Here is a 23,291-nt window from a genome sequence, read left to right as displayed (position 1 = left end):
AATTTGTCAAGTGGAAAACTTCCCAAAGCCCAACGGAACACTTTACAATGTTGACAAACGTGACCACACATGATTCACTTGCATACGATTTTCCATACATTATGATTTGTTCTGTAATGAGGAAGTCGCAGTAGTCAGTATTCGCAAACAGGAGGCTTAAAAGGTTCTTTTATTTCCGTAGCTTTGTGACAACAATAGAATCAAATTAAACTTCAAACTTTCGATATGACGTCTTTAAGACCTGTTTCGGCATGACTCATGTTATTAACAGTTATATCCGTTAACTTTGTTCTTACAGTTACTCGTTACGTTAAAATTGAGTTAACATTTTAAATTAAATGACAATATTTGAAATGACAACTAGTGTTACGATACTTTAAGTACACGCTCACGGGCGCAAGTATAGAAGGTTAGTCTAAGCGAAAAAATAATATGTTCTTATTGACCGAATGTGAGGGCTGTACGGAAGAATATTTGGCTCGAGGTCAAGCACACTTTTAATCTTCTCAAAAATCTCTGATATCTTATTTTTATCATTCGTTGATATTTGTTTATTGTAACTTTTTTGAATGTGAGACTTGATGATAAGCGGACTTTCGGATTATCTTGTGTCTATTATCATAAAAATCAACAAACTCATCAACAGTGTCATAACTAACAAAGTGACCGTAGTGTTTTCTTACATATTCTCCATTTTCGTTTTCAAGTTTCGTGTTCTTAGAACATTTTTCACTTCAATATCACAGCATGTTTCTTAATTTGTTCACCACAAAACGGACATATAACTTCATCTAAGGCGTCATGAATTTCAAAATTGCAATTCATTATTCTGTAATATTATATGAGATTTGATGTACGATGCATTAGACACTTGCCTATTGGTCGAAAAAATCATGCGACTATCATATGACTTCAAAACAATAGCAATCTGATGCCTCATTTCCTCGGGAAAAGTCCCTGTTGTATTACTTCATCAACTTCCTGTTTTCTGAGAATGTCACGCATTGGGAAAATTAAAAGGCACGCTGAGGTGTGTGAAACATAGATTGACTTGGAAAGCGGTCAAAAACAGTATTTGGGTTATGACTACAGAGAAAAGATGGCAGAATTGAACGCGATTGGGCCGTTTGACTCCCCAGCGAATGCATAATGCAGGGCTTGTTACTTTTTCTTGATTAAAATAATGATTTAAGTTTCGCGGCCTGTGTACTTTTTATGGAAGATTTTTATGTGAAGAAATTAGTCGTATTGCGACTCACTTTACCAACCCCCTGAAAATGCATTTTTTTGAATTGCGACCCTTGTTCACCTTTTTTTGGAAATAATCTCGTGAGAAATCGCCATAACAGTACGGGTAGTTGATTTATTTACATGTACATTATCTGTCTGTTAAAACGTCATTTATCTCATTACATTGTGAATTCCTCTACAATAAAAGAAGTTCTACTTAAATTTGCCCCACTCCAAGCTTGTGCCTCTGTAGCCCAGTTGGTCACAGCACCTAATCACTACCTGGGAGGCCTGAGTTTGAAATCCATCAGAGCCTGAAATTTTTTAGGCATCTTTACTTGGATTGCTGTAATTACAGCTCACATGCAAATACCATTCCTTTACACGTATATCGTTCAAGGGTAAATATCGTTTATTTAATTACATTATATCACTGGTTGGATAATGAATATGATTAGCTATGGTGTGACTGATCGCCATGATGGATTTTAGAGGGAAACTTGAATGGGAAAAAATCTAAAACTTAATCCTTCTCTTCCCTTTCTCTTCGTGGCCAGGGTAGGTAGTTTATTTTTCATTTGACATACATGGAATGAAAATACCAAGTGATTATTACTTTAAAGCTTTCATGATTATGTAAAGTTCTCCTTACACTTTGTTCTCAAATTTGTTTAGTTTAAATGCGTGTATTCTTATCATACAAGGTTAGAATGTAACTAAAGATCTTTAAACGCATCATGGCATACAAAATAGCAACATAACTATACGAATAGTCAGTGTCTCGTAGCTGCTGATTAAAACTCGGACGATTTCAGGACAATAGACTTTCAACCGAATGATCCCGGTTATCGCGGAAGCTAGATCCAGCGTCCTTCCACCATTTGACCAGGTTTTCCACACACTTGGCTGAAAGTTCACTCATTTCATACCTGTCATCATGATAGATGTCGCCGTCATCATGGAGGTTGAAGGCGCGTGAGACGGTGCCAAACTTACCTTTCATGATTTCAAATCCTTCACCGACCACGTCCACGGTGCATGATTCCGTTTTCTTGGTAACGTTGCATGATTCCCCGAAAGCTTTTTTGTAGATGATGCCATGGACTATGCCCGGTTCCTCCCATTCTTTCTTCAGCTCTTTAAATTCTTTGGTGTCAGTTTGCATGATAACAACATATCCACCATTGCACTGTGGCGTAACCCATTTTCTTTTTTCTTTTCGGTGAGCGTAGATTATGATTCCTCCGTACTTGTGTTTAGGTCCTAGGTATGAATCTGACTTTTCCCAAATGCGAATCGTGTCAACGCGGAAACTCTTTCTCCTTTTACCAGCTTGTGGACAGACCATAAAATGATCTAGTTTTCCGGTAGTGGGTTTTTTTGCTTTTATACCGGCATCTGAGGAGTCTTGTAATCCGGTAGTGGTTCTTTTTCCTTTTTTACCGGCACCTGAGTAGTCTAACTTGGGTGGTCGTTTAGCCATAACTGTTAAAAAATAGCTTTAGTTAAAAGGTCAGTAATAAAACCGGCCTAGTTGCCACGATTGGCAGAGCTTAGTACGGTTCCCGTATTGCTGACCATGCGATCAAGGACGGGTAACCCACCCCAACCCCCTCAATGTCAGCTTTCAGTGACTGTTCTTCGAGAAAGGCATTTGAGAGTAGAAATTTTTTTTTTTTTTATCATATGAATTGATGATGTGAATTAGCAACCATGAAGAGTTACATAAGCTGTTTTTCGAGCGTCAGCCCTTCGTCAGTGCGAATGAAAGGAATTATGGGTTGTGTGTTGATTGCATATAGAAAACAGAACACAGTTTTATTTGGCCTCGTTCCGTTATTCGGTTACTCTGTAATGAAATTAAGAAAGTAATAATCTTGACTAGGGTTTGGACAGAGAAGGGAAAAAGGTTGCCTGTACCCCGCTTGTCTAAAGTTCTACTTGAAATGATTTTCCTTTCAGTCTTCAAACAAGCAATAGTCAAGTCATTATAGGTTAAGTCACCACCTTTTCAATGGTTTTGCGACAGAGAAATTTGCTCAAAGAAGTAATCGTGGCAAGGATGAAACGCAATTTAGACAACTGTGGCAATAAACCCAAGGATATTTCAGGGAATTCAAAAAGCGAAAGAGATGGATAAATTGTATTGTAAAGTGTTTATCAACAGCGGAAATGGAATGAAATGTTGATGATCTCTGTTATGATGTAGCGCAATTATATGTAAAACATTTACAATTATGGCCGAAGGGGGACAAGATATTCAATACCTTGTTACGATCAACTGTTCAAACCAGTTGCTTTGCAATTTGCTAAGATGGAATTTGATCGGTGGAATACAATTCAAGCACGAGGAAAAGTTGCCTAATGTTCGTGTGGTGCAATGATTGGGTATGTTCTGATCGGACTCTGGACGTTGTATTCATGACGGGTGATGGAATGTAAGTTGTTTGGCGTGTAAGTTGTGAGTAAAGGAGCGGAAAGAAACACCTTTTAACTTAAAAATGACACAAATGATGCGAACCTTTCATATTCCGCTAAATCTCGATCTTAATCGACAAGGCTCTCGCGAAGGTCACAAACCATTGCAATTAGGCAATCTCTTATTCCAAATTTGTGTACAATTTCGTTAATTTATGTAGGATTTAATTTATGTAGGACAGAAAAAAGCAAGGAAGACGATCATTTATTCCAAAATCTATCTGTGAGTTATCTATCTGTTCTATTCAAAATCAACAGGAGAAAGGTTTCAGATTATCTCGTAACACTTAGTTTTCTCGGTTCTCACCTAATGTTCTTACAAAAAATAGAGAAAGCAAGGACACGGCACTTTAGATCGATAACATTTTCATAACTTGTTTTTGTCTGCAATCATGTGGCCTAGTGTGCCGGTTGTTACTGGCTCACTTTGCTGAAAGACCAACATGAAACCAAGACCTCATACCTCATACCGGGTTGTCTTTTTTCTACAATGTAATAAGTTTATCTTATTTAATACAAGCTCGTAATGATACTGATGGAACACGAGTGGGTGAAACAAAAATCCTCTTAGTTTTATAAATTGTTTCAGAGCTTACCTTAAAACGACGTTTCGTTAAGGTGGAAAGGTCGAATTCTTCCTTAAGCACCTGTGAAATTTGTTAAACCTTACAAGACCGACGATAATTTGATGAGTTCTTCAGAAGGCGATTTAACTCGAACGGTGTCCGTCAGAATAAAAGGGTCATATGCAAATAGCTAATATCTTAAGGGCTTGATTTCTGAGAAATTATGCTGCTAAACATACAATGGAAATCCTAATAGATCCGTTGTCTTTAACAATGCGTGACATTCTCAGAAAAACCAGAAGTTTGTGGACTTTCTAGAGGAAATGAGTCATAAATAGAGAATAATACCTGGGCGCGCATAGATAAGGAATTTCTTTTTGAGTGTTTAACTCGATAGCTCACGAGTGAGATATCAAGCTGAACACGAGAAAAAAAAATTCATATTTACGCGCGCTCATGTATTATTCTCTGTTAATGACGTTGATTATAAACATGTTATGGAAAATCACAATAGATCTCGTTTTTTTTTTTACCATTGCGTGGCATTCTCAGTCACATAGGCATGCGTAGATTGTAAGAGATATTTTTTTAGCTGGATAGGTCGAGATGAGACACTGCGTTCCCAATGTTTTCATGACTTTCCAAAGAACGAAAATATCGCATTATTTAACAATTGGTTCATGCGTCAGCGTGCGTTCATCGAGATATGAAGCACGCGGGAAGTTTGGAGAGCACAAAAGATGCGTAAGAGTTGCTCGAGGCGCAGCTGAGTGCAACTCTAGCTTCTCGAGTGCCCTCCAAACTTCCCAAGCGCTTCACATCTCGACGAACGCACAGCTGACGCATGAACCAATTGTTTTATAACATTTTCAACCTGATGAAATAATATTTTTTTTCCTCGAGGGATTTGTTTGCTGACGTCATGAGCGTGGACAATAGGAATATGAAGCACGCTCGCGCAATTGAATTTGATTAGACAAATTTACTAGCTATGTTATTATTATTAAGTCTTTATTAAGCACTCTAAACAACAAACGTGTTTAGTTACAATGATATGAAATCAGCAGGTATACCTAATAAACTAACTAAATTACTAACTGAATAACTAATAAGAGAACAAACATCTATTAATAAAGGTCCTTTTGAAACGTTCAGTTCTGACAAGCGGGAGAATATAATTATGGCGCCTCTTACGTAGCGTATCCATTGTTCGCTCTGGTGGCAAAAGGTCATCTAAAGCTGTTGGAAAATCGCTGTCGGTGATCTTGGCCCACAACTTCTTATCTTTTAGAATAATAATATTTTCAATCGAAAAAAGCTCTTTACAGTAGCCAAGCTTAAAAGCTCTCTTGAACAGCCTGTCTATGCGACTCAGATACTTATGATAATACGCGCAGCCCCATACTTCTACAGCATATGTAAATATAGGTAGAATAAGACTGATAAAGAGAAGATGAAGATGATCCAGCGGCAGTCCATAGAATTTACAAACACGTAAGATGTACAGACGACTACTGGCTTTCGATATAATATTATCAAAATGTAAATCCCAGTTACACGGATCAGATTGAAAAGTTACACCCAACAACTTCAGACATGGTTTACGCTCTATAGAAACCAGAGGAGCAGGTAAGGCCTTAGTGGATTTGCCTCTAAGAAGCATCTCCCACGTTTTCTTGAAGTTTAGTTGCATACGATTAGCAGATGTCCATGCGACGATCGATCGGACCTCCTCAGCTGCTAAATTGCCGTTATTAGCCAGCGATTTTACTGGAATACTTAATGTTAAATCATCAGCATATTTCACAAGTAAATTCTGATTTGGTAGAATGGCCTTAATATCATTGACCATAATAGAAAATAGTATAGGGCCTAAAACTGTTCCCTGAGGGACACCTCTATTGATATTTACATAGTCCGTGACAATGGCATCAACAACAACTCTTTGTTTCCTGTTCTGTAAAAAACTAATAATCCAATTGGTCACGTATGGATTTATATCAAGTGTTTTCAACTTAGAGCAGAGGATATCATGAGGGACCGAATCAAAAGCTTTGCTGAAATCAAAAGAGAAGATTCTAACACAATCAAAACCCGACTCAAGCCATTTCAGCCAAGCATATTGACACTTAATTAAGGCCATTGTCGTATTGTGGCCTTTGCGGTATGCAAACTGGTCGAAGCTAATGAAGTTCTTCATATATTGAGATAATTCTTGTCTGTATACAAGACGTTCAAAAACCCTCATTATTACATTAGTCAGCGAAATAGGCCGCAACTGTGTGCAATTTTTAAAGTTGGGCTCTTTAGGCAAGGGAGTTATGTCGGCCAATTTCCAAAGATCAGGCACAATGTGATTTTCCAAAGAACAGTTGAAAATATGGGTAACAACAGGAGCGAGGTCGTACGCAAACTCTTTCCAAAACCAGTACGGGATTCCATCTGGACCAGAGGCAGTTCTTTTTAATTTCAGTAGACTCCTGGTAACACTGGAGACCGTTAAAACAGGCATCTCGCTTGATTCCGGGATAGTGACAGTGTCAATGGGTTTATAAAGGGGATCAGTGTTAATGGAACAGAAAAAATTATTGATCTCGCTCGGGGAGATAATTGAGCTTACTTGCGAGTTGGTAGACTTCCTTCCTGTCAGGGAATTGACTGTTGACCACCAAGATTTGGATCCTGCACTATGTTTCTCAAAATTCCCTTTAACTGCTCGAACTTGATTATCTCTGATCAACTTGTTGATTTTCTCTTGAAGAGTTTGGATCTCAATCGAAACAGAATTTCCTGACATGTTACTTCGCCGAATCAATTTTCGCCGTTGGTCCAGTAGATGTTTGATTAGAGGAGAAAAGAACGGGGGGTCCCTATTAGACACACGTACTGATATACCCGGAAAACACTCATCAAACATGGACTTAATCTTGGTACAAAAAAGATTAAGTTTTCCATTCACATCTCCGCATTGATAAACATTGTCCCAGTTATGAAACTTCAACAGTTTATCCATATCCAGTTTATGATGATCACGAACATCTCTGAACATCACAGTTTTCCTTTCAGCCTTAAGTGGGATTCTGGGATATACCAGGACCACAGAGTGGTCAGATCGAACTAGTCCTTGAGTGACCGATACTTTCCTCCAAAAATGTGGGACGTTAGTAATCAAAACATCCAAAATTTTGTTCTTTCTTGTCGGTGTATTTACCATCTGGAATAAATTTAGTTGTGTAAGAAAATCATTGTAATCTAGCTGATTGAGGTCACCACAAATTATAAGGTTGCTGTTAGGATTACCAGTCAATAAATGATCACAACTATTTGTTAGATGTTCCAATAAATCATCAGGACAATATGGCGGATCTGGAGGATGATAAACAGCAGCCACATAAAAGCTTGAGTTGGGAGTTGTAATTTTAGCCCACAAACATTCAAAGGCATTATAAAAAGCGCTGTCTAATCGTTCCAACAACCAATCGCTCCTACAGACAATAGCGACACCACCGCCTGACCGGTCAGTTCTATCCTTTCGCAAAATTGAGTAATCCTTCGGACAAACGAGATGAGATGGAAAATTTGGTTTAAGCCATGTCTCGGAAATGATGCAAATATCGCAGTTGTTTGAGTGCAATTCCATATGCAAAGCAGAAGCAGCATCAACTTTCACAAGTGATCTTGCATTAATGACCATACATTTGGGGATTATTCGGGGTAAAGAAGAAGAGTGAGTAGAAATGAAATGCAAATTTGTATCCTTGGGTCGAAGTCGTGCGCGTTTGGTCGTTGATAAAAAACACTGGTCAGTGACACGAACTGGAATCTTGTGATGTTGTTGACGAGATCCAAATCTAGAATTAACACCAGCTCTACGACCTCTAGCTCTATAAATTCCCAATGACTTTAAGCGATGAATAAGATAATAATCCAGTTTAACCTTAGGACAACAGGAGCGAAGTTGAAATAAATTACGTCGACTGAAAGAAAATCTAGGTCTTGAAGTTTGAAGTGAAGCAGTCGGCATGTAGTTAAAATTTTCCGGACCCGGGTTAATTTCAACATCCACTGCAATAGATAGGTCCTTGATGAAACCTCTTTCGGACAGAGCAGCAACCGTCGAACCATGCTTTGACCATTTGGTGATCGGTAACTTAGTTGAGCGTCTTGCAACAGCAAGGTCTTGACCGCAGCGAGAAGCAGAAAATAGCTTTCGACTGACGCTAAAAGGGCCTTTAAAGGTAGATGGAGGCGAACAGATTGAATTGTGCTTGTCAAGATACTGAACGAACAAGGTAACAAAGCACAAAAGCTTAAAAAAACAACAACGACGACAGTAAGCGGCAGCCATCTTGGCGCACATAATGAACTTTAAGAGAAAGAGGAAAAACCTAATTTATCTAAACTCACACTTAACAATTGGTTCTTACGTCAGCGTGCGTTCATCGAGATCTGAAGCACGCGGGAAGTTTGGAGAGCACAAAAGATGCGTAAGAGTTGCTCTCGGCTACGCCTCGAGCAACTCTAGCTTCTTGAGTGCTCTCCAAACTTCCCAAGCGCTTCATTTCTCGATGAACGCACAGATGACGTATGAACCAATTGTTTTATAACATTTTCAACCCGATGGAAAATTTTTTTTCTCTATGGATTTGTTTGCTGATGTCATGACCGTGCACAATAGGAATATGAAGCACGCTCGCGCAATTGAATTTGATTAGACAAATTTACTAGCTATGTTATAAAGGTATTTTGTGGTCTATTGTCTCTATTGTCTAAATACTTCTGAGCAAAAAATGCATCGGTGCTACGCTTACTGTGGTCTCCTTCGCAGCCTTCGTTTGATCTCGTCACACAACCCCCCTATTCGACATTGGAGAGTGAGCGCGTTGCGTGATGAGAGACGGCGGCGAAACAGGAAGACGACTAGATGACCGATTCCGAGAACACCTTCGCGTGGAAAGAAATGACAAGGACGCATCCAAACCAGTCGCTAGACACTTTGATCTTCCTAATCATTCTAAACAGCATATGGCAGTTAAGCCGTAAAGCACTAGAAAAAAAATTTATCTTCCAAATCGGCACCCTTAATCCCCATGGAATCAACGAGCGCTCCTCATTCAACTAATTTATTCCTGTTTTCTTGTCACCATATTCCTACCAACGGCGTACCTCCACTTTCTGCATCTAAACCCACACACAACCCACAATTCCTCCAATCGCTCTGACGAAGGGCTAACGCTCGAAACGTCAGCTTTTTTACCCTTTACGGTGGCTAATTTACGTTTTCAACCCAGTTGTTAACACTAAATTACCAGTTATCTAGTAATCTTGTAATGTTATTCATACTTCTTAGGTAGACTGGACTGAACATTGGTTGATAGGTCTGATCGTTTTCCACACGGCAACATTCCTATGTGTTATCTGCACAAGAAAATACACTAACTTTCAAATCGTCTTATTCTTGTTGCTATGTAAGTATGAACTTATATCATGTGTTACCCTTTGCCCAAAAGAAAATAAAAAATTGGCGACTCAGTTACACAGAGTTGATATTTGTCTACATTTTTGCCCTCAGTGGGACTGGCATTTGTTTCGGAACAAATCAATACCTTAGGAGCACAACAATAGAGGTAAGCACTGACAATATTCTGATGAATATTTTAAAGAAAGAATTACAAAAACATATTTGCCAACTGTTCCATATTATCTTGGAGTATTCACAAGAATTTTGTGGTCTCCTGTATAGTTTTTTCACACTGATTCCTAAGAGCTAATTCAGCTTTCTTTTCTTTTGAAGAGAGGAAATCAAGTAGTTCTTTATTCACTCAAGAATGATAGAGTTTTCTTTTAAAGAATTGCTGTATTTGTTCACTTTGATGTTTATCAATATTTTGTGTTTTGTGGGTTCATTTCTATGAACTCTTGGTTGGTGAGGAGAAACTGAGACATATAGGTTAATTGACATATTAAGAGAAGAGTTGGATATTGGAATCTGAAAATGAAAATAAATAAGATATTTATTTGAGCTTTTCCTTGTTTATTCAGGAAAATGAAATGAGTAGAACCCTGTCTTAAACTAACAAAACAATTAGACATTCACAAATTACCTTTATTTAATGTGTTATTTTTTATATAGGACCTTTGCAAAGGAGCAGTATTTTGATTCAGCTGGTTTGTTCATAACAGTTGTGTATTCAGGTCCAATACTTCTAAACTGCTTTGTTTTGACAGTAAGTACTGGAATAACTTACATTTAATTCTCAAGTTATACTATCAAATAAGAGCCCCTTTAAAGAAACACCCATCAAATTGGCCAAAATATTTAAGAAATGCCCCTTCTTTGAACAGGCACCTTCAACCCCTTATTTTTAGAGAAGAGTGATCATGTTTGTTGGATTTTCACATTCATTCCATACTTTTGTCCAGTTTGTAAACACAGTGTTGAAAAAATAGCTGTGAGTACCCACTGCCCCTCTCTGAAAACAAGATGATCAGCTTTGTGCATGATTACATGCTTTATACTGTTATGATATACAAATGATATATTACAAGAAATGATCATATCTGGCACCTTCCCTTTCAGTTAATGGTCTCCTGTAATCACCCAAACTCAAAATTGATCTTTCTCAAGTTCCAGCTTTCCTTGATGTTGTTTCAAATGGGCCTTTTGTTATAACAAATTCCCTTTCTTGGTTGCTTCACCAATTTTCCATGTTTAACACATAGGTATTTTGAACAAGCTTTCACAGCTGCTAGGCCTAAGGTGTCTAAATAAAGTATTGTTGTTGTTGTTATTTGGTCCACTCTATATCATCACTAAAACTAAACTCTACCCTGTCAGGGAAGTGGTTGTATAATGTACTCAGCTCAGTATTTTGCCCATTGGACAGAATATACTGTCTTTTTCTGCTTGTCCTTCTTGGCAATGAAACCCTGCTGTTATATTTCAAGGTCTCCTGGCTGTGGACAGGGCAGAAAATGATGATAGTGGTAAAGAGAGGACAACTTAAAGAACTGAAGAAGAAGGAAAGAGAAGAAAAAAAATCACAATAAGATCAGGAGTATGAACGGGCTATCAAGCGGGCTACCACCGTGCCCAACAAATCAATCGACAGGCAGCACTACAAACGGCGATCATTAAGATCATTGATCACTTTACATGTACCTCCGCCAATGTTATTTAATGCATGACTTGCACTTATTGCAATAAGTTATACATCGGCGAAACAGGAAGACGATTGGGTGACCGATTCTGAGAACACCTTCGCGATGTGGAAAGAAATGACAAGGACGCATCCAAACCAGTCGCTAGACACTTTAATCTTCCTAATCATTCTAAACAGCATATGGCAGTTTGCGGCCTTTCCTTACATTTAGGCAGTTCGGAAAGCTGTAAAACACTAGAACAACAATATTCCCAATCCGCACCCTTAATCTCCACGGAATCAACGAGCGCTTTTCATTCAACTAATTTATTCCTGTTTTCTCGTCACCATATTCCCACCAATGGCGTAGCTCCACTTTCTGCATATAAATCCACACACAACCCACAATTCCTCTAATCGTTCTGACGAAGGGCTAACGCTCGAAACGTCAGCTTTTTTACCCTTTACGGTGGCTAATTTACGTTTTCAACCCAGTTGTTAACACTAAATTACCTGTTATACTCTCCCACCGACGCAGCACCACAGTTTCTTTAGAAACTTACTCCTTTACTAGATAACTGCATTCACAACAAATCATTCTTCGAAACGCTTACGACAAAATAAAAGTAGCTCACAAAATAGGGATAAACTCACAGCTTTGACGAATTCCCACATACTATCAATTTGTTTGGTGGGGATCCATTTATCACCATGTAGAGAAAAATGTTGTTTCGTCTTTTTGAGACTTCGATTTGTGATAAGTTACCACGTCGTACAGAAGGAACACGCTTTCTTCAAGGCGTTACATATAAAAGAGTAAGACTAGGACTGAGTTATTACCCGCTGGCTATTTCATGAGCCAGCAGGCTGAAGAATCAAGATTAAAATTATAAATTTATATAACAAAGCAGAGTCAAAGAATACAGGTGATCATACATTATATATTTTATCCAAACAGCTGATTCACTTGTCCTTGTACTTAAGCTAAAATATATTTCATTTATATGATCAATGGCAACTAACAAACGGCAGTAAGAGAGGTCTGGCCTCAGTGTATCGTTCTCCTAACTTTATGATCGATGTATCGTTCATGAATATTCTCAACTTTGTTTGTTTAGTGATCGTCTTTCAAACAATTGTTTTCGGAAGATAATCTCCTGCTGCAGTGATAATTCTCATTTCAATATTGTTGCCGCTAACGCTTTTCTGTTGCCAAGTAATTTATTTTGCCATCTTTGTTGTGCTTCCAAGGAACGGTGATCAAGCGTAATTAAATTACATCGATCGTGGAAATGTCCAGATCAAAAAGTTTTAAGCGATCGAAGAATCTACTCTGCTGTTGTATAGGAAAGGAACAATTTAACTTCATCTCGTTGTCGCGTGTGTAATCGAATTTAAAACTCGTGTTTGATCGGTACGTATTGTGAAGTGAAGACTCTGGAAAGTTAAATGGTTTTGGTTACTGGACGATGTTTATACGAAGTCCGCGAGAGTTCGGAGCGTGGCTATCTACTGCGCTACCCCTCGTTTTTATTGTGGTCAATAACAGTGAGTCGTGCGGTAAGTTTATTTGTCTCCTGCGATCAAAATTTATTGCTTTCGATCAAGGCACGAGTGGTCGTCCTGTTTCCGTGCTTACGTGTGTCAAAACAAATCTGTCTTCCGATTTTCTCGAAAACGAAATTTTTAATTTTGGCTCCTACCGTAAATTTTACCCTTCTATTCTTATATAGTCTCTCTTAACTTGTTAGATTAACAGATAAAATGTAAATATAAGAAAGAGTTACAGATAACAACTCATGCATTTGAAATTAATTTAAAAACAGTGAAGATCTCCAAGTCTTCTTGTTTTCATCAAGTTGACACATCCTTATCATCATGTGGTGCCTTATTTTTTTTACACTTTTCCTTTTCATTTTGTGTGTTCCTACATTAAGCTTTAGGTACTAACCTATTTTAAATTGAAATTCAGTGTAACCTCATTTAACTTTGGATAGAATATATTTCACTTACCATTTCTGTTGATCACGATCCAATTCTGAGACTAAATTCAATGGAAAGTGTTGACATTACATTAATTTAACTTACAATATATGGATTTTGACTTGTATAGGTGACAGTTGACTATAATTATCTATTTGAAAACAAAAGAAAACACACACTACTCAAGGCACTTATTGCTTAGATACCGCTGTATGGTACTTCTACCGAAAATATCAACAAATTCTTGTTTAAAGTGTTGTGATTGAGATATTTATGAATTGAAAAGTAATTATAACAACCTGTTACAATCAAGATGAAAGATTTCAAAAGCAAAGATCATTAGGGAGCCTGTCTTTATCAGCATAGGCCACTAATTAAAATTTTTCAATGTATTTCTTTCAATAATTAGAAGATGTCATCAGGTAGTCACTTGAACTGACCCTTCTTCCCAAATGTTTTACTTTGAAAAAAAATTTGTTATCCCTGTTGTAGTATCTTGAACCTAAGAATTTCAAATCCAGTAAAATGTTTTCCAATTCCTGCAAGCTCTTTGTAAGAATTCACCTGACGCAACAACCTAACTATTACTTTTGATTTTAGTTCTAAGGGTTTCTCCTTAAATAAGAAATCATCTCCTGGTTGTTGTTGTTTTTTTAATTCTCATTACTACTAGGCTTGTCAATGTAATAATATTGTAAGGAGAAGTCATAAGTTAATTCCTTCCTTCCTGGGTGGCCACAATTTGATATGCTTCTTTTTATAGAAATGTTTTAAAATTATTTTATGACACAGTTTTTTTACATTCTACTTACTGATATGAATTTTTAATTTTTTTCAGATGACATTAAAGTAAATGTAGTAAAAATCTTTTAAATTTTACTCACTGATCTGACTTTTTAATTTTTCAGATGATATCAAAATTAACACAGTTGCTCTGTTATTTGGAGATGTTACCATATCTCATTGGAATACTGGAAACAAAACATTGCTTTTTCAGAAAAGCACAGTGGATGCTGTCAACTTGCACTGCTCTCAAAATCCCAACCAGTGTTCTTTGAATTTCTGGAATGACTCAAGGTATTCTGGGAAAAGTGGAGATATCCAAAGTAAAAATCATTATGGGACTTTTGTTGATTAAATAAGTACAACTGTTTTCCTCTCTGTAGATCAATTCAATAAAAGTAATTCAGGATAACATGAAAACTTGCACCACCCACCTTAACACCTTAACATCAGTATTCATATTCTCCATACTGTCCTCTGTACATTTACTAAGGTGCTGACAAGGAGAATTTGTCTAACAATCAAGAGTTTCTTTAGTTGGTGATTATTTCCTTTATTCTCATGACATTGATGTGTGATTCAATAGTGGTATTGTAAGGAGAAATTAGATGCTAGTCACTCTTAGAGGTTAAAGGGTTAATAAGTTTCCCACAAATCAGTCAGTTGTCTCTTTGCTATTTTTGCCACTCATTGGCTCATGAGGTTATAAACTTGTGTTCTGATTAGCTATTTGGTTTGTTGACAGTAGATTAAAATTACTGTTCTTTGTCAACATCTTGTGGATAATCCTTAGTAATTTTTTCACTCACCTGCTAGCATAGCTTAACAGCTGATTATCATTTTCAGAAAATTTACCACCAAAAATGCAGCATTTGTTGAATCTCCCAAACAAGAAAAAAATGATGTTTTGATTCAGTTGTTTGTGACCTTGCCTGAAGGAAGAGACCTCCGACAAGACAGCTGCAGTGTTGTTCCTGGAACAACTCTCCTGAAAATTGTACAAGATTTTAAGCACAACCTTTCATCTATGGTAGGAGTTGAAATCAAGTCAGTCACACTGAACAGCAAGTCGGAAGGAGGCAGAAATGATAATAAATTAAACTACATAATGATACCGATAAGCTTTTCTGTGTTGGTCATCTTGTGCCTTGTAGCCTGTTGTCTTCACAATGCCAGGTATGTCTCAATCTATGAAATTTATATCACTTTTAAAGATATGATCTTTGCATATAGGCTCCAATGAATAAAAGCAATTGCAGAAAGAAGCATCACAACATTAAGGCTTCAACAGACATGTGATTTTGAAGTTCATTTGGTGGAAACGCTGTATGATTGTTTGCAAGAGACACAGGTTTGAATCTTGTTGTCACCTGAATTTGTCAAGCTTCTATTCTACAATTGCTTTATTTGCAACACACCTGTTTTATATATTTTATTTACATGTAGATCATCTGGCTGTCTAAATGTCATTTATCTCATTACATTGTGAATTCCTCTACAAAAAAAGAAGTTCTACTTAAATTTGCCCCACTTCAAGCTTGTGCCTTTGTAGCTTAGTTGGTCACAGCACCCTAACTACTACCCAGTAGGCCTGGGTTTGAAATCCATCATAGCCTGAAATTTTTCAAACATCTTTGCTTTGATTACTGGAATTGCAGCTCACCTGCAAATACCATTCCTTTTACATGTATTTCATGCAAGGGTAAATATTGTTTACTTAATTACGTTAGATCACTGGCTGGATAATGAAGATAACTAGCTATGTAGTGATTGATTGCTATCAATAATATTTTTGAGAGGGAAACTTGACTTTTTACTGCAATTCATTTAGAATTCGTATTTCTTTCTTTTGTCGCTTATTCATAGATGTTCTAATTTTTTTTTTTTTTGGCGTAGTTTTTCTTTTGTTTGTGTCATTCGTATAAATTCATTCGGCTTCATCATTTAAACTGTGCCGGATCGTTTTCCTCAATCGTTTTATTTCGTCCTTAACCGTTAACCAGCCATTTGTTCCCGGATCTCGTACAACTCTATTTTGTTTTCTCGTTTGTCGATTTCTTTACGCATAATTGTCGTAACTTATCATTTGAAATTTTATTTTAGCAACCGCTTCGATTATTCAGTTCGCAACAGTACTCCGGTTTGTTTCTTTTATTGTTAAAGAAAATTAAAGAGTATGTTTTGAACATGTAGGAGTAACTTTGGTCCTATCATTTCATAATTATTTTTCTATTTTTTCTTTACACTTTGTTTTTCAAATTTGTGTTTCTTGAATAGCATGTATTCTTGCCCAAACAATATGAGGAAGTAACTGAAAATCTTGAGACGCATCGTGTCACACAAAATAGCAACATAACTATACGAATAATCCGTGTCTCATGCGATCAAAGCTTATGAGTTAAACTAAGACAATTTCCGTGCCAGCTGTATAGTTTTAGTCATTGTCAGAAGACAAGAGACTTTTAACCGAATGATTCTGACATTCGAGGAAGTTATATCCAGCTTTCTTCCACCATTCGACCACTTTTCTCATGCACTTTGTTGAATGTGGATGCATTTCCCAGCTATCATCATGATAATCGTCGCCGTGAGTAGGATTGAAAGCGCCTGAAATGGTCTTAAACTCACCATTCATGATTCCAAAGCCTTCACCGACCACGTTCACCTTTTTGCATGATTCCCCGAAAGCTCTTCTGTATATGATGCCGTGGACTTTTCCCGGTTCGTTCGGCCATTTTTTCTGTAGCTCTTTAAATTCTTCGGTGTCAGTTTGCATGATAACAACATATCCACTTTTGCCGTGTGTTCCATTTGCCGTGTACCAATCTCCTTCTCCTTCGTGGCCGTAGATTATGATTCCTCCGTACATGAAACGACCTCCTCGGTATGGATCTGATTTGCACGAGATGTGAATCGTGTCAACGACGAAAAGCCTGCCTTTCAAACTACCACCACCTCGTGGCAAGACCATAAAGCAACGATTTTCTTCTCCCTCTACGTATGCTGCGAATGACATTTTTCCTGTGGTAATTTTCAGTCTGCGTCTGAGATCTATTGATCACAAAGAGTTATTGATCAGGCTTGCGTTGAAAAATGAAAGCCTTCTCATGTAGCGGATAAACTTCCTAAAGCTCAGCGCGGAACCAGTTTGCAATGTTGACAAACGTGACCTCACATGATTCGCTTGTATCCTATAGTTGCGTTACGACCTCTTCCATAACATTATTGATGATTTGTCTTATAATGAGGAAGTCGCAGTGGCTAATATTCGCAAATACGTCAAGAAAATAATGTTCTTTTTACTTCCGAAGCTTTGTGACATTAATGGAATCAAATTAAACTTCAAACTCACGATAAGACTTCTTTAAGACATGTCTGGCACGACTCATGCCATAATCAGTTATATCCGTTGACTTTGTTTTTACAGTTACTCGTTACGTTAAAACTGGGATAACATTTCAAATGAAGTGACAATATTTTAAATGACAATTAGCTTTACAATAGTTTGTACGCTCACGGGCGCAAATGTAGAAGGTTAGTCTAAGCGAAAAAATGATATGTTCTTCTTGACCGATTGGGAGGGCTGTGCGGGAGAATATTTGGCTTGAGTTCATGACATACGAACCGAGCGCAAGCGGCCACTCTATAATGCTTCCTTTGTTCAAGGCAATATGTAGTTTTGGCTGCGTCAAGAATTTGAAGGACTCAGCCGAACATTTTTTTTTACATCTAGGAAAGGGACGCAAGTGCTTGTGCATATACGAATTTTTGTCTGTCAACAGATGTTCCTTCACCTTTGTGGAAAATTGGCGAGTTGTCTCTCTGGTCAATGTAACAGGAGTTACATCCTGCATATTTAAAATTATATATCAGTAGGGATTTTAACGCATCCGGAATGGGGTCTTTAAAGCTTAAGTAATTTTTTTTTATTTTGAAAGAGGTTGAGGCAATCCTTAAGTCAAGATCTTTGCTGAAAATATTTGACACTTCTGTAAGAGCGCCTTAAACTCAGTGGATTTTCCAAATTTGAGATCTTTCTTTTTAAAGTAAAGATTACAAAGTTCCTTAAGTTTCGAAATTTCATAGACATAGGCTTTCTGGAACGATAATATTAATATGATAATCGTGTAGTTGTCATTATTTCATTCATTGAATTTGCATAATCATCTTTATATTCGTATTTCCTGACAGCGAAAAGAGACGGAAAGCGATAGCCACTGAAAGGAGAAAACAAGCTACGAAGAAGCTGCGTGAAAATATTTCAAAATCTTCCGAAGCCAGTCACAAAGAGGAACGTGTTCCGGTGGAGAGCACTGCCCAAAGAGATGTATCAATAACAGTCGCTCACGGAGATTCAAGAAGGGAGAAACGAAAAGAGCCCAAAATTGGAGGAGTCCATCTGCACAGCGATCAACAAGAACACGTTGAAAATAACGAAAGTCGCGACTTGAAGAGGAGAAGGAAAAAGAGAGTTAAGCAAAGCAGAGTTAATACTACAACTTTGACGCCTGCAGTGACCTGTGGTCAGTTGGAAGAAGATGAAAGGGAACGTGTTCCAACACCGATGCCAGTCCACCACGGTCTGAGCACTAGAACAGATCCAGGGGAGAGCTTTCACGATGGGCGAAGGCACAAGAAGAGAAAGAAACATAAGAGACCGCATCATGAAATTAAAGAACAGGACGAGGGGTTTGCTGAAGACAGCGAGACACGGCAGACTGGGAATTCGGAGGACTCTCTGATAAAAAATCTGCCCCGTCCTCGAAAATTGATCCCGTTGCAGGAGAAAAGCCAAGCGACCCCTCAAGTATAAAAAGAAATATATCTTCCGCAACGTTTCATTTTATAAGTTATTATTTATATATTTTTAATGAGGCCACTTTACGAGTTGTAAGATGACGTGGGATACCTTTTCTCTAGGTTGACAGGTAATTTAAAGCCAGAACTGTTGGTTTATAATCGATATTCCCGAATCAGACACCTCGGAATGCGGACATTTACCTCAAGCTTACACGAAATCATAAATCCATTCTGTTTTGGGAAAGGATTTTAGACAAAAGTAGTGCAAAAAATAATTTTAGGTTATTTTACGTACCATTTGTTCTTTTTTTTTTTCTTTTAACGTCATCAATTTTTTTGTGAATCTTTGAGTTCAGATGTTTTTATTGCCCACTAAAAAAAAGGTTCCTTAAATATTAAAATCGCCGATTTCTGGATGCATCCAGTTAAACGAATTAATAATGGTAAGTCAACACATGGAATCGTGTTTTCCTTCAGATGCCGATAGAAATGAATACAGTTACAACCACTTAAATATTTCAGAACTTATTTATAAACTTACATTGCAACCAATAAGTTGATATTTCTCCAAACTGTATACAGCAAATGTTGACCTCAGACTACAATCATATTCGTCCTTAAAATAGTATCCGTGATTCACACATGAAGGTCACGAGAATAAAGGAAATGATCACCAACTAAAGAAACTCTTGGTTGTTAAAAAATGCTCCTCATCACCTGAGGTAAAGTGCAGAGAACAGTAAAGAGAATATGCATACTGATATTAGGATGTAAAGGGTTGATTCTACAATTATCTGTGTGATTTGTCGACGAACGAGGAAACCGCAACGCTTTCGCCTTTCCTCAATGAAATGTGAAAGCGTATGATTACCGATTCATGGAAATGTAACAGGGCCATATGGTAGAGAACACCTTCCAAATTTTGAACGCGCTTACAGCAGAAACTACGATGAATAAATCATCGGTTCGGATCCATGTTTGCGTCAGAAGCGAATTCGAAAATTGGTTACAGGAGTATGACAAGAAACACGTAAAAAAAAACAATTCTAGGTAATGACGATTTGATAATAAAGCAAACATGCACAGCAAACATGGAACACGACAATGTGTTCTGTTGGCAGTGCACTTGTCATCAAAGCCATTTTGCATATAAAAGATAATTCTGCCCCGCGAAACAGGTTGCAATAATTTGCTCTAATTTGTTCATTACCTGTCAGCTCGCAACTATTCACTCAAGTGGAAGTGATGAGGGGTGGGTTTTTGACGAGCGAGGCCAATATCCACCCATTTTCACCGATGCTGGGGTGAATAATAAATTTGGTGCAGTCCACAAAAAACCAAAAAGATCTATTTTTTATGTCAGTTCACCAGAAAATGGTCGGGAATTAAACTCTTAACGCGCGATTTTGTCTTTTCGGCTTCTCGCAGATGAATAGTACTTGCTAGTCACATCCGACCAAGCCAATGAGCGTGTGCAAAAGGCACGCACTTTTCACCTATGTGATGTTTACTAAAACGTATTATGATTGATATAATTGTATACAGTAACGTAAAAAAGGTCTGTAGATGAGACTTCATGTTTCGAATTCGTTAGTACATTCCTCGATTTCGTAACTTAATTGTTTCAAATTGCGTGATATTGTTTTCTTTTCGAATATGCTAATAACGCAAGTCGTTAAAATATTGGACTGGAGGATTCAATTCGTTCGGAACTGCAAAACAAAGAAATTAAAAAATGAAAACGAAGAATGGTGTATTGTTAACTTCAGCACAAGAGGACTGAACATTGAAGACTGAAGGAGGATCTTTGAGAAAATATTCGAAGATAAGTGTTAAAAGATTCGTCTCTATCAGTTAAAGCCTATGTTAACAGGCTATAACCTTGAACTTGAAGGCTAGAATGAAAATATGGAAATTGCTTTTGATCGGAATCTTGTTTAGAAAAATTCCCTTTAATGTAACATCCAATGATTTACTGGCTTTTATTTTGGAAAAAAAATTAAATACAAAACTATGCATGTATGCCTAAAAAAGAACTCACGAAGGAGCTCAACTTACGAGAAGTTGAGTAATCCTTGTAGTGCGAATACTCACCATACAACAATCAAAGAGCTTGAGCTTCCATTATGTCCGACACATCAGCAAAAAAATTACATGAATATTCATTGTCTTAAAGCTGCACAGTTTTAGAACTTAGCTGTGTGGTTTTTACTCCTCATCAGAGGAAAGTAAACTTTTAACTGCATGATTCTGGCGCTCGAGGAAGTTGGATCCAGCTCTCTTCCACCACTCAACCACCTTTTCTACACACTTCTTTGATTCTGGATGCATCTCCAAGCTGTGGCCGTGTTTGCTGCCGTCTTTGCCCGCGAAGCAGTGCTTCTTGTCGTCCGGGTTGCCCTTGTCGTCGTCATCGAGAAAAGGATGGAAGGTATTGGAAATTGTCTTGAACTCGCCATCTATGATTCCAAATCCTTCACCGACCACATCCACTTGGTTGCATGATTCCCCGAAGGCTTTTTTGTAGATGATGCCATGTACTTTGCCCGGTTCATTCTGCCATTTCTTTTGCAGCTCTTGAAATTCTTGGGTGTCGGTTTGCATGATGACGACATATCCACTTTTGCAGTGTGTTCCGTTGGCAGTGTACCAGTCATCAAAGCCATCTCGCCCGTAAATGATAATCCCACCGTATTTATGTTGACTTCCACTGTATGGGTTTGATTTACACGAAATGTGAATGGTGCGAACATCGAAACGCCTGCCATTTCCACTCGGTGGGAAGACTCTTAGGTGTTCCCGTTCACTGTCTAGCACTACGTTGGGCATGAATTTTGACCCAGCCATGATATATCGATCGGTAACCTTTTGATGACCTAGATAAATTTTTGGTAGGAAGGCGACGAAAGCCCCGAGAAACAGGCAGCAATAACTAATTTGTTCGCTGTTTTGTATTATTCCATGTCATTTGGCAATTGTCCACTGAAGTGGAAGTGACAAGGGGGTGGAGATTTGACGAGCAAGGTAATTTCTTCTTATTTCACGGATACTGAGGTGAATAATAGCCATAGTACATACCACAAAGAAACCACCAAACCTTTTTTTTTTAACCCTCAAATTTCGATTTTGCCTTTTCAGCTGCTCCGAGATAGATGTAACTTGCCTCTCACATCCGAACTAGCCAATCAGCGCGCGCGAAAAGCGCTGTTCGTCGGTATGTAGAAATACTTATGATGATCGATTTAGTTACCGATGAGATTGAACTCGTTAACGGACCATATAAATTATGCGTAAAAAGGAAAGTTCCCGCCCCCTCCATCAAGCAGATATCTAAAATATTTACCGTTTTTGAATAGTCACTGCCGATGTTTGTTTTGCAGCGGAACGCCTTAAAACGCTGCATCTTTACATTTATTGACATGATTATAAATAAAATTTCAAAAGTTAAATTAACCTGTTTTTACACAAAATTAATTAAGTGTTAAGCTCAGGACCGCGTTTTACTGATTGAGGGTGGCATTGTCAAGTGCCTTTACGAGCACGCCAAACGTCACGTAACAAAACCCTCTGTCATCTCCGAGGAGAAAAAACATCTGTCATCTGTTCTGGTTCCTAATGGTTATCCTTTTTCTTTCTTGCAGAAACTTACCAAGACCGGAAAACCGAACAACAGTGCTGAACCTGCCTACGAGTTTAAAGCTGCTGCGGTTTTACCTTATGTCAAAGGTCTGTCCGAACAGCTTCGCCGTTGCCTACAACAACAAGGCGTACGCGCTGTTTTCAAGTCGGAGACTACCCTAAGATCTCAGTTAGTACGACCAAAAGACGCTGTCGACCCGGCCAAACAAGATGGTGTAGTTTACAAGATTCCCTGTGAATGTGGCAAGGTGTACATTGGAGAGACTGGAAGACCTATGCAAGACAGAATTAAGGAGCACGATCGAGACATTCCTCGCCCGTACGGAGACCTCCGCCGTTTCAGAGCATGCCCACAACACCGGACACAAGCCACTCTGGAACGAAGTAAAGTTTATTGATCGTGACCCTTGTTACAACACGCACAGGGTCAAAGAGGCAATTCACATAAGACTTTACCCTAACAAAATCAAGGGGGATAGTGGAATAGAAATTCCAGAAGCGTGGATGCCCACGATCAAAAAACACAACAACAGGAGAGCCGTGCGACAGCGATCCGCCGAGGGAGCAAATCCCTGCACCAATCAGAGCTGTTGAAAAACAACTAATCACAGCAGAACATCATGCTGTATAAGATCACGCATGACCAGGCGACCTCATCGCCTGAAGAAGA

General features: G+C 38.1%; 4 protein-coding genes and 1 pseudogene across 5 annotated transcripts; 2 read left to right on the top strand and 3 right to left on the bottom strand.

Moving 5' to 3' along the window:
* Positions 1–153: 153 nt before the first annotated feature.
* LOC149053880 (uncharacterized) lies at positions 154–4,669 on the bottom strand. Its single transcript, XM_089197342.1, has 2 exons — positions 4,305–4,669; positions 154–2,715 (listed from the first exon to the last, which is right to left on the bottom strand). Exon 2 carries the CDS (start codon positions 2,711–2,713, stop codon positions 2,042–2,044), a length of 672 nt encoding a protein of 223 aa, XP_089053468.1. The 5' UTR covers positions 2,714–2,715; positions 4,305–4,669; the 3' UTR covers positions 154–2,041.
* A 4,395-nt stretch (positions 4,670–9,064) lies between these two features.
* On the top strand, positions 9,065–11,463 carry LOC149053879 (transmembrane protein 18-like; annotated as a pseudogene). Its single transcript, XR_016180118.1, has 5 exons — positions 9,065–9,148; positions 9,625–9,742; positions 9,847–9,901; positions 10,408–10,501; positions 11,223–11,463. The product of XR_016180118.1 is annotated as a transmembrane protein 18-like (transcript).
* Positions 11,464–12,290: 827 nt separating this feature from the next.
* Positions 12,291–19,668, top strand: LOC113675183 (uncharacterized). The gene is made up of 4 exons (XM_027191723.2): positions 12,291–12,976; positions 14,308–14,476; positions 15,029–15,358; positions 18,374–19,668. Exons 1-4 carry the CDS (start codon positions 12,886–12,888, stop codon positions 18,993–18,995), a joined length of 1,212 nt encoding a protein of 403 aa, XP_027047524.2. The 5' UTR covers positions 12,291–12,885; the 3' UTR covers positions 18,996–19,668.
* On the bottom strand, positions 16,319–17,353 carry LOC113675184 (uncharacterized). Its single transcript, XM_027191724.2, has one exon. The coding sequence runs from the start codon at positions 17,196–17,198 to the stop codon at positions 16,617–16,619; it is 582 nt and encodes a 193-aa protein (XP_027047525.2). The 5' UTR covers positions 17,199–17,353; the 3' UTR covers positions 16,319–16,616.
* A 1,245-nt stretch (positions 19,669–20,913) lies between the features above and the next one.
* On the bottom strand, positions 20,914–21,970 carry LOC149053878 (uncharacterized). The gene has a single exon (XM_089197378.1). The coding sequence runs from the start codon at positions 21,827–21,829 to the stop codon at positions 21,191–21,193; it is 639 nt and encodes a 212-aa protein (XP_089053504.1). The 5' UTR covers positions 21,830–21,970; the 3' UTR covers positions 20,914–21,190.
* Positions 21,971–23,291: the final 1,321 nt, after the last annotated feature.

Source organism: Pocillopora damicornis, chromosome 1 (genome assembly GCF_964200805.1).
Source record: "Pocillopora damicornis chromosome 1, jaPocDami1.2, whole genome shotgun sequence".
Classification (NCBI taxonomy): Eukaryota; Metazoa; Cnidaria; class Anthozoa; order Scleractinia; family Pocilloporidae; genus Pocillopora; species Pocillopora damicornis.
This window is presented reverse-complemented; position numbering and strand designations above follow the sequence as displayed.

Bases quoted from the DNA above. Each gene is read 5' to 3' on its own strand.
- LOC149053880 (XM_089197342.1), bottom strand. From the start codon at position 2,713: ATGGCTAAACGACCACCCAAGTTAGACTACTCAGGTGCCGGTAAAAAA.
- LOC113675184 (XM_027191724.2), bottom strand. From the start codon at position 17,198: ATGTCATTCGCAGCATACGTAGAGGGAGAAGAAAATCGTTGCTTTATG.
- LOC113675183 (XM_027191723.2), top strand. From the start codon at position 12,886: ATGTTTATACGAAGTCCGCGAGAGTTCGGAGCGTGGCTATCTACTGCG. The intron at 12,977-14,307 runs GTAAGTTTATTT...TTAATTTTTCAG, and splicing joins CAATAACAGTGAGTCGTGCG to ATGATATCAAAATTAACACA. The intron at 14,477-15,028 runs GTATTCTGGGAA...TATCATTTTCAG, and splicing joins AATTTCTGGAATGACTCAAG to AAAATTTACCACCAAAAATG.
- LOC149053878 (XM_089197378.1), bottom strand. From the start codon at position 21,829: ATGGCTGGGTCAAAATTCATGCCCAACGTAGTGCTAGACAGTGAACGG.